Raw genomic sequence first — 13234 nt, 5'->3', positions numbered from 1 at the left:
ATCGCTGCGTATCCACCCCTTAGCCGTTATATACGAAAGAAATCATTTGTGTAGGATGGCCCCCAGCTCTTGTGTGCGTATAAAATAAAATATTAAAGTGACAGCATGTACTCCGCCAACGCATGCTGGTGGTGCCAGGGACAATGACGGGTGCAGTGCATTTGAATGGTGCCATGAGCCACAATGCACACAGTTGGTGACACGGGGCAGTGTCATCACACACACACACACACACACACACACACACACACACACACACACACACACACACACACACACACACACACACACACACACACACACACGCACCCAACGCAGACCACAACGCCGTCTGACAACAACACCCGTGCACTCACGGAGAATGCAAAGTTTGGCAGCCAGTCGAGTTTCTTCTTGGCGCCCCACACGCGGCAGAGCGAGAGAAAATACGAGAGCTCGCGGGAGCGCAGCGCAAAGTAGTCAATCAGCAATATGGCAGCAACAGGGTCCTGAAGTATGCACGTGCATGTGTTGGTGTGTGTGTGTGTGTGTGTGTGTGTGTGAGCGTCAACAAACTTTAAAGTACCAGCCTCAGAGCAACGCACACGTCCCCAGACCACACCGCTTAAGACCCCATCCAGCTCTCTATGACGCGTCCTCCCCTCCCCCCCCACCCCTCCTCACGTTGTCTGGATCGAGGGCGAGGAGGAGTTTGCAGCACTCGAGCGCCGTCCGCCAGCACCCGCGGTGGCTCACGTACGAGATGTGCCTACACCCACACGCATGGTGTACGTGTACGTGTGAGTGTGTGTGTGTGTGTGTGTGCGTGCGTGTGTGTGTGTGTGTGCGTGTATGTGTGTGTGTTCAGACGCAAAGGTGAGCTCATACGAGAGACGGCATCTCACGAACAACAACAGCAACAACAACAGCTTCACAGAAACATGGTGGCAAGTGGCTTCAATTTCACTCAGAACCCCATCAATCAACCCTTCCCTTCTCCCCTCACCTCCCCCCCTTCCCACTTATGAGTTCCAAACGGACTTGAAGAGCGCGATGAAAAATGCCCTGTTCTCGTAGTAGCGGTAGTCGAGGAAGCAGTCCCCTTTGCTCGGGTTGAACATGGGGTGCATGTTCGCCTCAAAGCAGTACAGCGCGCGTTCAACAAGCTCCCCAGCCTGCGCTGTGTCGCCATGCACACGCACCACCTGGAGGCCGGCCAGGGAGGAATAGGAGTAGGGGAGGCGAAGGTTGTTGGTGCGTCACGTCAATGTGAACAGGGAACACGTGTAGGGTGGCAGGGACTCATGTGTCAACGGTTATAAGGATGAAGAACACGAAGCCAGCGTGACCTTTGCACTCAACCAAACAACAAACCCACACGGGCGCCTATCCACGCGTCCAACCATGCAACCAAATCACACGAGCACCTCCAACAAACCAGCTGACAATCCCCCATCCATCCATCCATCCCTCCCTCCACTCGCCCCGGACCTGGCTCATCTGCAGGAGCGTGTCGACGTGGTAAGGGTGGCGGCGAAGAATGTGCTCAAACGCCCGCGGATCGTACCCTTTCACCGCGCGCAGGAACAGCTGCTGCACCTCCCGATATGAAGACGAGTGCGCAAACCGAAACACGTGCTGCCTCGCATTGCCAGCTGTTGCTGTCGCTGTCGCTGTTGATGCTGACGACGGTGAGGAGGAGGAGGAGGAGGGCTGCGATGGCGGTGGTTGTGCGTCCTTGTCGACGGTCATGGTGATGCCCAGGCGCCCGAGCGGCGGCCAGTCCGGCTTCGGCGTCACCATCGCAGACCGCACAGCACGCCCGCGCACCCTGGTGGTATTGGTGGTGGTGGTGGTGGTGGTGATGGTGTGTGGAAAGGGTGAGGAACAGAAGGAGAAGCAGAGGAAGAGAAAGAGGTGCGTTGTGGGAGAGCAGAAAGCAGCAGTGGCGCGTGGCAGCGTACCTGTGCTGGGGTGTCTGGAACGTGTGTGTGGCTCGGCCGGAGGTGCGCGCCTTGAATTTGCGTTGCAGCTCCTTCTCCGCATTCAGATACCTGTCGATGCGCACGAGACGGGATAGAATGTGTTCAAAGAGGGCAGGGGACAAAGACGACCATCGTGAGCCACACACACACACACACACACACACACACACACACACACACACACACACACACACACACACACACACACACACACACACACACACACAGAGAGAGAGAGAGAGAGAGAGAGAGAGACACACACACACAGAGAGAGACACACACACACACTTATGCACATGCACTGTTATGTACGTCCACTCGCTCGTACGCACGTAACACATGCACGCAGGCACGCATACACACGCACACATGCACACATGCACACATACACACCTTCTGTCGACGGCAAGAATGGACTGCTCGGACAAGGAGGGATCCTGCTGTCCCCCAGGCTTGGAACTCGTTGCACCTTCGCCTGTCTCCCCAAATTGCTCTTGAACGCTCTGCATATGAAAAGCAGATGAGTGAGGGCTAGCCGTAGCTTGCCTGTCGATGGACACACACACACACAATCACACACACACAATCACAATCACAATCACAATCACAATCACAATCACACACACACGCAAGGATACGTACCTTGATGAGCGCGTCCAAGTCGCCATCATCGTTGTCATTGTTGGGTAGGCTGCCTCCCGCCTTCTGGCGCACCTCATCCGCACCACCATTGTCTTTGGTGGCAAGGCCGTCGTGCTCCTCCTCCTCCTCCTCCTCCTCGTCGTCGTCATCATCATCATCAAGCCGGGGCACTGGTGTCTGTCTCTTCTTGTTCTTCTTCTTGTTGCGGCGCTTCCTGTTCTTCTTGCGTTTGGACTGCGCCAATGCCTCCGCAACGCCGTCTTGCTCGTCCTCTGCCGGCTGCTGGGTGGGCTTCTCCTGCTCGTGCTGCTCCTCCTCTTGTTCCTCTTCATCATCGTCTTCTTCCTCCTCCTCGTCCATCTGCAATGGGGGATGGGGGGTGGTGTTGCGAAGGGACATTCGTCAGCTTCGAGCATTGTCGGAAGGCAAACCAATCTAGCAACTCCCACTGCAAGAACACACACACACACACACACACACACACACACACACACACACACACACACACACACACACACACACACACACACGCACACACACCAAGGCAGCGAACGCGCTGAATCTTGAGGCAGGGGCTGCTTCGCCTTTGCTGTCGCTGTCGTTGTCGCTGTCATTGCTGTTGCTGCCATCATCATTGCCATCACTTGGCTGCCCCTGTCGTTGATCAGCGTGTGTCCTCTCCGACTCCGGCTCAACTGCAAGGTCTACCGCGCAGCAAAGCCAGAGGCAGTGTGTGTGTGTGTGTGTGTGTGTGTGTGTGTGTGTGTGTGCGAGCCATGAGACGTCGTTCGTTCGTTCATTGCACATCCCCACAAGCAGGCAAGCGAGCGAACGGGCAAACGAGCAAGCGAGCAAGCGCAGCATCCCACTCTCGCTGCCCACTTCATCACAATCACCGGTCTCGGGGTTGTCCCCGCGAAGTCGACGCAAGCGACGCAAGTGGCGGCTCGACATCACCCCCTGGTGCTTTGTGTGTGTGTGTGTGATGCGGTTGTGAACGTCCTCTTCTTCTTCTTCTTCTTCTTCTTCCTTTTGCTTTGTGCGTGTGCTTTATTTCCGCTTGCTTCGCTTTTCTCTCTGTTCTTTGCTTGGGCTTGGAGCAAGGACATGACGCTGAGGAAGAGGACACTGGGGCAGACTCCCACGCTGCTGCCACTGAGACTGCTGGGTGTCTGCTGGGTGGCGCTTGTTGTTGTTGTGCAACAGCAGCAGCATGGCTGGTGCTGTGTAGGGGAGGTGGTGCTGGTGGAGGACGACGCAGGCACGCTGCACATCAACACGAGCGATCCGCTGAGCCAGCCCGTGCTGGTCAACGGCGTGGACGTGAACGGCATGCTGGCTGCCCAGCAGAGCATCATCGGCATGCAGCAGAGCGCAATTCGCACGCAACAGAGCATGCTTGACACAGAGAGGAGCATCAACACAGCGCAACAGAGTGCTCTGGAGGCGCAGCAGCGTGCTCTGGAAGCGCAGCAGAGCACGATCAAAGAGTTGTGCCAGGTGAAGGTTCGAGCCAGGCAGTTTGGAGAGCTTGGTTCAGCAAACAGCAAGTGGGTTGGTGGTGTGCTGGCCAACAACGGGCTCATCTACGCTGCTCCGCACTCTGCGAGTACTGTTCTCATCATCGACCCCCGCACCAACACAGTGGATACAACATCCATATCTGGGCTTGGCGCAGACACGAGCAAATGGGCTGGCGCGGTATTGGCAGGCAATGGCTTCATCTACATGTTTCCGTCACACAGGACAACAGTGCTCATCATCGACCCCAAAGTCAACATGGCCGACACCACCAGCATTCAGGATCTTGGAATTGAGCCTGGGAAGTGGCTCAGCGGGATTGTAGCTGACAACGGCCTCATCTTTGGCATCCCCTACTCCGCCACCTCTGTGCTGATCATCGATCCAACGACCAATGTTGTAGACCTCACGACACTGTCCAACCTTTCCGCGAACAAATACAAATGGTACGGCGGTGTACAAGCGAACAACGGTCTTATCTACTGCATCCCAGTCTCCGCCAGCAATGTCCTCATCGTCGACCCAGCATCTCTCAGCATAGACATCACCGCAATCGAAGGGCTGGGCGCGAATCCGTACAAGTGGTTTGATGGCGTGCTTGCAGGCAACGGCCTGATCTACACGGTTCCAGCACACTCTGGAGCGTCGCTTGTGATCGACCCGCGCACGAACACGACGAGTTACCTCCTCGTTGCAGATCCAACAAACTCGGCCAAATGGGCTCGAGGAGTAGTTGCGCCGAACGGCAACATCATCGGCATCCCGTTTGATGACTCGTCCGTCCTCATCATTGATCCAACGACAAACGCCACTGACACCACCACCATCAGTGCCATTGAGGGAACAAGTATGTATCACGGTGGCGTGCTCGCCCCCAACGGTCTTGTCTATGGTATCCCAAGCGCCGCCAGTGTTGTGCTCGTCGTCGACCCTGGATGCTGAGAGCGTGTGTGTGTGTGTGTGTGTGTGTGTGTGTGTGTGTGTGTGTGTGTGTGTGTGTGTGTGTGTGTGTGTGTGTGTGTGTGTGTGTGTGTGTGTGTGTGTGTGTGTGTGGGTGTGTGGGTGTGTGGGTGTGTGGGTGTGGGTGGGTGGGTGTGGGTGGGTGGGTGTCTGTCTGTCTGTCTGTATACTCGTTTGTTTGCCACCTTCAGCCTGTCTGCTTTGCATGCCCACCGATGCCACCTTTGCCCGCCCCGCGTTTCAACCAAGCATCACAAGCCAATCAATCTCTTGCTCAACCTCTCAGTTCCCATTGATGTGACCGCTACAAGCCCAAACGGGCCGTTCACCCTTTGAGTCTGCTCATGTACTCGTCTAATGTAAACCAAATGCGTGTGCCAATGTTGAGCAAAAGCGGCCACGCATGCGCACTTTGAAGTCCTCATACCAAGTCACCAGCGCAACCCTGCGCGGTGCGGTTGTGTGCAGCAGAAAGCAATGGTACCGTGATGAGTGCTGTGCGTGTAAGGTACAAGATAGGGGGTGCAGCATGTGCTCCAGCACCCGCGTGGATACAACACACTATGCACGCCGTTGTTTCGTTTGACGTACCGCTGTTGAAACAGCTGTTGTGGTGTCTTCCTCTGCTCCCGCTCCAGCACTGCTGGTAAATCTCTCCAGTCCTTCACATAAATGAATGGCGCCTCAAGCTCCTGCAGTAACCAAGATAGTGTGTGTATGTGTGTGTGTGTTTGGAGGTAAGAGCTGGCGCGGATGGGACAGCAGCATGCCAGCATATCGTCCTTTCTGGCTTGTTAGACAGATGTCTACACACCTTGAGAAGGGCGAGGGGATCGCGCCCACACGTCTTTGGTTGGATCACGTCCTCCACAATTGGCGTGCTGCCCGCTGCGGCTGCCTCATACCATCGATAACACCTTCAAGCACGCATGCAAGGATGTGCGTGCGCGCGTGTGTGTGTTTGTGTGTGTGTGTTTGTGTGTGTTTGTCGGCATGAGCAAACGAGGGCCGACAGCGACACATGTCCGACCTTATCACATCACATCACGCACAGCATCACACATGCATGCTCGTACTCTGTGTTTAGGCCTGCCGGAGCCAATGTGTATTCGCTCTCTAGAAGCATCTGCTTGTACTCCTCGGCAGTCTCTGGCGTCTCGTTGGGAAGCCACTGTGTCCGTGCCTGTCGTCCAAGATACATGACGTGATACAAACCACAGCAATGAAACAAAATACACCAAGTTGCCCATGTCTCCATGTTGAGGCGTCACGCACGCACACGTACACAACTCAACTCAACTCAACTCAACTCAACTCCACCCAACTCGCCCCAACTCAACTTAACTCAACTCCACTCCACTCCACTCCACTCAACACGCGCACGCGCCTCACGTTGATGAAACAGTCTTTTGCCAAGCCACTTGCTCGCAGCACTTGCAGCAGTGTTTCGCGAGAAGAACCCTCGTAAATCTGTTAGTGGTCACAGTGTAGGTGGGGAGAATGATATGAGTTTCACGCGATTGGGTCAATGTGTCGCCTGCCTGCATGCACGAATACGCAACACGACACGACGTACATTACAAGAGTGCACGACAGCATACCACAGCGCACCGTTGCCTGGAGGTTGCAGAGGTACTTGCGTCGAGTCTTGCGAACTGCGGTGATGGTGATGTTTGGGTTTGGGCCGACAGCAGCGAGGTAATTGATGGCGCGCGGGAACTTGCGATACGTGGCGACGCCAAGTGGCCACTGCTGCACGCGCACACCATCCACCCAATCCTGCCGAAAGTAAAGCAAAGCAACATTGACGGTGGAAGTTGAGGGGGGGGGGTGCGTGAGTGCGTGAGTGTGAGTGTGGGGGAAGCGCGTGAGTAAGGCGGGATGGCAAGACACCCAACACAATTCACGAGCATAACGCGACACTCACACACACACAGCCAGTGCACACACACACACACACACACACACACACACACACACACACACACACACACACATACACGCATACACGCATACACACACGCACACACACACACGCACACACACATACACACACACACACCTTGCCTCCGTAGACCATGAAGGCAAACTTGATCTTAAAGCGACCTTCGTCTTCCAAGTACGGGCGAAGCCAGTGGTTGGTGCAGTCTTCCTGAGCCAGGACCACCAAACCAACCGCCTGATCCAGATCAAAGCGCAAAGCCGCGGCATGAGCCAGGGAAGAAGCACAACGCCCGTTCAGTGAGAAGAAGCGCCAACACAACACATCATGCAATACACAGGGAGAAAGCGTGCAGTGGCACAACCTCGAGGTGTGGCAATTGTGGCAGCAGGTCCAGCCATTGCTTTGCCGTGGGTATCTTTTCCTCATTGTGTCCGTTGAGAATGAGCACCACTACAATGCAAGCAAGCAAATGACAGCATGGAGGGTGTCGCGCATGCCACATGCCCGCACAAGCATCAACACGTGCACCCGCGATGAGATCTGAGCCTTCTTGCCGCAAAACATAGAGGGAGAGAGAGGGGGGGGGAGACAGAGAGAGAGAACGAGCGAGCCAGAGAGAGAGAGAGAGAGATGCTCGCACACTCACGCTCACACTCATTCACTCATGCTCCAACTCATTCACTCACTCACACAGTTCCTCACACACATACACACATTGACATATACACACACGTGCATGCGTGCACGCACCATGTTTTGCATTGTGGGGCACTTTTTGTGGAATGACGCCAGGCCCGCTACGGAAGTTGAGCTTGACACGTGGACATTGGCCTTGGCTGAAGAACCACACACCGTTTAGTCGCGGTTCAATTACCGTCTGCATGATGTGTTCCTGAAAGTACGTCCCAATGGCAGCTTTCGCTGTGTGTGTGCGTGTGTGCGAGTAAGTGTGTGTGAGTGAGTGGGTGTGTGCAGTTGCTGAGTGAGTGGGAGTAAGCAATGTGTGAGTGATGTGTGTGTGAATGGGTGTGTGTACGTGAGTGAGTGGGAGTAAGCAATGTGTGAGTGAGTGGGAGTTGCTGAGCTTGTGAACCATTTCAACGTGCCAACTTCGTACTGCTGCCACTCAGTGACGCGAACAACACCATCCATATCAACACGCTGATCTGCTTGCCTGCATGCATCGTCCCGCAATGGTGCACCAAGTATCAAACACCCACTCACTCACTCGCAAACTCGCTCACTCACAAGAACGCAAGAACACACACACACACACACACACACACACACACACACACACACACACACACACACACACACACACACACACACACACACTGGACTTACACCAAACTTCGACGGTGTGCTGCTTTGGCTGAGCCTGGTTGTCGGTTAAAAGCTGCCTCCATGCACGCATGAGGTCATCGTCGTCTTCGTCACCCCTGTCATGTGCCACAACAACCCGCTTCGTGTGACGGCCACGGTAACCATGACGTGGGAGCTGTTCCAGCTGCCCTTGTCCACCATTACTTTGCTGCTCCCATCTTGGATCACCTGCACGGTTTCCTCTCCTGTCCCCGTCAACACCCAAATCCCTACTGCTTCTTCCACCACCACCACCACCACCCTGTGGCATCAGCGTCGCCCACGCATACAAGCACACGCCAATGTTGATGGCCACCAGCACGCTGCCAACCACAAGCCACGCAGAACAACCCCTCCTCTTCATCGTCGTCGTTGGCTTCCACACACTTCGTTTCTCCTTGAAGGTCTTTTCAACCGTCAATGATAAAGCGGCATCACAATTTGATTACCCTTTCTTGTTGAAAGATTTTATCCAAATTTCTTCAATCCTGCGCAGTTGGGTTCCAAGAGCAGCGTCGCAGACAAAGTGCCCGGCTCATTTTCCCACCTCGCCAACCCCAACGCCATATCCGACGTTGGTGCAGCAGCCAGCCAGCCAGCCAGCCAGCCAGCCTCCTTTCCACATCACACACCAAACAAACCAACCACCACCGTTGAAGATGAAGGTGTCTGTTGTCCTGGCCCTAGTGCTTGGGGCATCGCTGGCCGTGGTGTCCAGCGGCCTGAACCTGGACCGCTGCACGGACATGCTGATGGATGGCCAGCTGCCCACTGCTGCCCAGTACGTCAACGCAACGCACGCCCTCGAGGTCGTGCCGTTCCACAACATTGCCCACGTCCACCCCAAGATTCTCAAGTCCCTGGAGCACACGGTGCTGTACATGTGTGCCGCTGACGATGCCGCCTCCAGCGGCGACGTGGAGCACATTGACATTGTGCGCCTGGAGAAGGCCGTCCTCAACCGCACCATCCAGATCACCACTGCCGTGTCCACCACGCGCCAGCGCTCTGCGCACGACGACACCTTCTTCCGTGGCCTGCTCAACGCGCTCGCGGATGGGCAGACGGACGTGAACAGCATCATCAATGAGGTGACCGGTGGCTGGTGGAACTGCGTGCGCAACGCCGTGTCCACGGCCCGTGACCTCTACCGCCTCTTCACCGCCGGCGCCGGCACCATGCTCGACGTCATCCACAACCTGGCCAGCACCATTGTCAACTGCATCTCCGCGGCCACCAACAACTCCCCGATTGGCTGGGTCCGCCGCGTGTGGCAGGCCGCCCGCCTTGTCCTTCGCGCGTCCTCCATTGCCCGCAACTGCGGCGGCCTGTGGAACACGTACCGCCAGCACGGCTTCAACAGCTTCGAGATGGGCCAGGGCGTTGGCCGCTGCATCAACACGCTGTCCCGCCGCCGCCGCGAGATTGCCGCCCAGCCACCCGCCTCCTGGCACTGCGACCCGGCCTTCTACGGCTCCCACGACGGCTGCGACGTCGGCTGCGGCGCCTTTGATCCCGACTGCAGCGACGCCGCCGAGGACATCCACTACGACCTCGACCAGCACATCGACTACGTGCCTTCCAACATCACCTGGGAGTGCCCCGCCACCTTCTACAACGGCAGCGACGGCTGCGACCTCGGCTGCGGCGCCTGGGATCCCGACTGCGGCCCGGAGGGCTCCCAGATTGACCCGTCCACTGCCCAGGAGTGGCAGCCGCGTTTCGCCATGGCCGTTGCTGCGGAGAACACCTACACCGCCGTGCTGGAGGAGGGCTCCAAGGACGCATCGGGCGCCTCCAGCCACGACGGCCACGTCCTCAGCACCACCAGCATCGGCCTCATTGTTGCCGGCACCGCGCTCGTGACCATGTGCGTGTGCGTCGCCGTGTTTGTTGGCATGTCGCGCCGCGAGCGTGCCAAGCGCGGCCGCCTTGCCCAGAAGCTGGTCAACGACGACGGCGATGCTGCCGCCGCCACCAACGACGAAGCGTACAGCCTCCACTAAACTTGCGCTCGTCGCTGGTCCCCGTGACGTGAGACTGACACGGTCATACACACACACACACACACTCACATGCCTTCCCTCTCTTTTTCTACACGACCATCAAGCAGCTTTGCCTTTCTGCTGCCCGCAATCAACCTCTCCATCCCAGCCGCCTTGCCTGTGTTAGCACGCTTTCCTTTCCCCCACTGTTTTCCTTTCCATTGGTTCCCTCCTTCTATCTGTTCGTGTGTGCCGCGCGTACTGCTTGCACCTTTCCTGCTTGCATGGTGTTGCTTGTGTGGCATGGCGACCACGTTCCCTCCTTCCCTCATTCACACACACCCGCCCCCACATCCGTTTCTGTTTTAACCGACTCCACACGACACCAAACCCAACATCATGATGATCCTCCCTCTTGTTTTGAACAGCAATGAATGGACCACTGAACTGATTCGATTCGTGGTGTGGGTGTGTGGGTGTGTGGGTGTGTGGGTGTGGGTAGAGGGGAGGGGAGGGCAGGAGGCTCCCATCTCAACATTGCTAGTGTGTGCCACAGTTGCTTGGCGCGTCGGGTGATATTGTTGTCATCGTTGACCGCATCAAAAACTTTGCTGACAAATCACCCACAACAACAACAAGAAGCAACTGAACGACTCGTCACATCACTGCTTGCTGCTGGTGCGAGGATGATGACGAACCGACAACCGCAGCAGCAACGCCAGGGCGGCAGGCGGCATGAGAGGAGACGGAGCACCTACGAGCTGCACCCACCTGTGTTGGTCGGCCCGGAGGAAGATGAGGAGGAAGAGGGGTTTGACGATGAGGTGGAGGGCAAGTTGGAGCAACGGCGGCAGCCACCACAGCAGGAACCACAGCAGGCACCGCTCCACCACCACCATGACGACCAGCAACGAAAGAGCAAAGAGGGCAAGATCAAGATGAAGCAAGCAGCCAGGACACACCGCAAGGAGGGCGCTGAACGCGAGGAGGAGAAGGTCGAAGAGGCAGAGGAGGAAGAGGAGCTGTTTGATGAACGCCGCGCGAACCTGACGTTCCTCATCCTTGGCGGCGGGTTCCTGTTTGCCATGATCGCCTTGCTTGGCATCGGCATTATGGATGTCGTGTATGGGGAGTCTCTGCTTGTGCACGCGCTGGCCTCGCTGCTCATCGCCAGCATCAGCGCCTCGGTCGTCGTCACCTACGCCCTTGGCGGGCGGGCAGCCTTCTCGCACCACTGGCGGTGGTTCCAGCCGCTTCGCGGGGGCGTGCGCTTCGTGTCCCTGCAGATCTTCAGCTGGACGCTGTTTGCGCTCTCCCTCGCCCTGCCCACGCTGCCGCTCATCCTGGCACTCTTCTTCCCGTCATCCACCTTCCGCGGCGTCATCCTTGCCGCGGGCCTCTTCGCCTTTGTCTCCCAAGTCGTCATGGCCACCAGCATCATCACCTACCACGAGCCGCAGGAGCAGCACGCGGACGGGGGCGGGGAAGGAGGAGATCAGGGCGGACAACAGGGAAGAGGGAAAGACAGAAGCGGCGAGGGCCAAGCAAGGAAAGGCAGCGAACAGGACACAGCGCAGCAGGACACACAAGAGGACGAACACCGCACAGACCAACACGACAAAACAGCTGCCGCTGAGAGAGCAGCAGCAACAAAGAGAAAGGCCAAGAGGTGGGCGGGCAAGGCACCGGCAGATGGCGGCAAACACAAGAAGCATCATGAAGGCGATGACAAAAGGAAACAGAAGCAACAACAGCAACAACAGGAGGAGCAGGTCCAGGAACAGGAGCAGGCCCAGGACCAGGAGGAAGAGGAGGAGGATGCACGCAGCGTGGCATCTGCCCCGGGCTCGATCGGCTACTTCCTGCAGTCACCACAGGGTCATCGCTGGTGGACATCATTTATTGGGGCCCAAGTGTTGCTCAGCTTGACCGGCCTTGCATACACGGTCCTGTTGGACGTGTACATCAAACACGATGCGGAGCCCATGCTTGTGTTCGCCTGCCTCTGCTGCCTTACTGCTGCCATCTTCCTCACATACGGGGTTGGCGGCCGGTGGGCGTATTCACGCAAGCAGTGGTCCTTCTTCCAGCCGTTTATTGGAGGCCCCATCTTCATTGCCCTGCAGATGCTTGCGTGGACCTTCTTTGGCACGGCCGCGTTTGTGTTTCTGCTGCACATTCTGCGTGCGCTCTCGGTCTGCATCCCCGCTTACACGGACGACGTGAGTGCCCTCCCCACCATCACCACCGCGGGGCTGGCGGCCTTCCTTGCCCAAGTCATCAACGTCGCTTCACTCTTCGGTGTGTGTGTGTGTGTGTGTGTGTGTGTGTGTGTGTGTTTGTGTGTGTTTGTGTGTGTGTGTGTTTGTGTGTGTGTGTGTGTTTGTGTGCGTGTGTGAGTTTATGTGTAAGTGTGTGTACGAGAAAAGCGTACATTGATGGAGAAGGACAGTCCGATGTAGAAAGCAAGGGGAAAAAACACTGTTAGAGTAAATGGTCCAGGGCCAGATACTGCTTCAATACAGTATTTGACTGAATTCACCTGACCACAGCCGCAAACCGCAACGCAATGACTACCTCTGTCCTGGCACGTGCAGGAGACAATAGCGATTGACCATTTACTGTGCATACATGTGTACTCGGTCGATCGACGATTACTAACAGTGGAGACGCAGATCTGTAAACTGAATACTATATTTATAAAAACTTAAATAACAAAAAATAAAGAGGCGAAACACTGGTTGATGAAAAGGGGCGTGTCTGTAGAACTGGAGGTGTGAGCGAGCGACGACTGAGCCGCTAGCTAGAGGGTTGACAGCATTCTGCAAACTATGTAATGTTGAATGAAGTAA

At 56.4% G+C, this 13234-nt stretch overlaps 5 protein-coding genes across 5 annotated transcripts; 3 read left to right on the top strand and 2 right to left on the bottom strand.

The window, feature by feature from the left end:
• Nucleotides 1-92: 92 nt before the first annotated feature.
• On the bottom strand, nucleotides 93-3643 carry PTSG_08363 (uncharacterized protein; the record flags this gene model as incomplete). The annotated part of the gene is made up of 10 exons (XM_004990556.1): nucleotides 3503-3643; nucleotides 3147-3310; nucleotides 2607-2966; nucleotides 2358-2467; nucleotides 1944-2033; nucleotides 1471-1810; nucleotides 1021-1184; nucleotides 664-748; nucleotides 357-488; nucleotides 93-125 (listed from the first exon to the last, which is right to left on the bottom strand). The coding sequence occupies exons 1-10, from the start codon at nucleotides 3558-3560 to the stop codon at nucleotides 93-95; spliced, it is 1536 nt and encodes a 511-aa protein (XP_004990613.1). The 5' UTR covers nucleotides 3561-3643.
• Nucleotides 3644-3672: 29 nt separating this feature from the next.
• Nucleotides 3673-5084, top strand: PTSG_08362 (uncharacterized protein). The gene has a single exon (XM_004990555.1). The coding sequence runs from the start codon at nucleotides 3714-3716 to the stop codon at nucleotides 5067-5069; it is 1356 nt and encodes a 451-aa protein (XP_004990612.1). The 5' UTR covers nucleotides 3673-3713; the 3' UTR covers nucleotides 5070-5084.
• Nucleotides 5085-5441: 357 nt separating this feature from the next.
• PTSG_08361 (uncharacterized protein) lies at nucleotides 5442-8806 on the bottom strand (the record flags this gene model as incomplete). Its single annotated transcript, XM_004990554.1, has 10 exons — nucleotides 8380-8806; nucleotides 7783-7953; nucleotides 7394-7482; nucleotides 7150-7266; nucleotides 6699-6866; nucleotides 6480-6557; nucleotides 6164-6270; nucleotides 5902-6004; nucleotides 5679-5779; nucleotides 5442-5532 (listed from the first exon to the last, which is right to left on the bottom strand). The coding sequence occupies exons 1-10, from the start codon at nucleotides 8759-8761 to the stop codon at nucleotides 5442-5444; spliced, it is 1407 nt and encodes a 468-aa protein (XP_004990611.1). The 5' UTR covers nucleotides 8762-8806.
• On the top strand, nucleotides 8700-10403 carry PTSG_08360 (uncharacterized protein; the record flags this gene model as incomplete). The annotated part of the gene is made up of 2 exons (XM_004990553.1): nucleotides 8700-8801; nucleotides 9057-10403. 2 exons carry the CDS (start codon nucleotides 8700-8702, stop codon nucleotides 10401-10403), a joined length of 1449 nt encoding a protein of 482 aa, XP_004990610.1.
• Nucleotides 10404-10997: 594 nt separating this feature from the next.
• PTSG_08359 (uncharacterized protein) lies at nucleotides 10998-12844 on the top strand (the record flags this gene model as incomplete). Its single annotated transcript, XM_004990552.1, has 2 exons — nucleotides 10998-12685; nucleotides 12812-12844. The coding sequence occupies exons 1-2, from the start codon at nucleotides 11069-11071 to the stop codon at nucleotides 12842-12844; spliced, it is 1650 nt and encodes a 549-aa protein (XP_004990609.1). The 5' UTR covers nucleotides 10998-11068.
• Between the last annotated feature and the right edge of the window lie 390 nt (nucleotides 12845-13234).

This window comes from Salpingoeca rosetta (genome assembly GCF_000188695.1).
Source record: "Salpingoeca rosetta unplaced genomic scaffold supercont1.23, whole genome shotgun sequence".
Classification (NCBI taxonomy): Eukaryota; class Choanoflagellata; order Craspedida; family Salpingoecidae; genus Salpingoeca; species Salpingoeca rosetta.
The sequence above is the reverse complement of the archived record's forward strand: the minus strand, read 5'-3'. Positions and strand labels throughout refer to the sequence as shown.

Bases quoted from the DNA above. Each gene is read 5' to 3' on its own strand.
- PTSG_08362 (XM_004990555.1), top strand. From the start codon at position 3,714: ATGACGCTGAGGAAGAGGACACTGGGGCAGACTCCCACGCTGCTGCCA.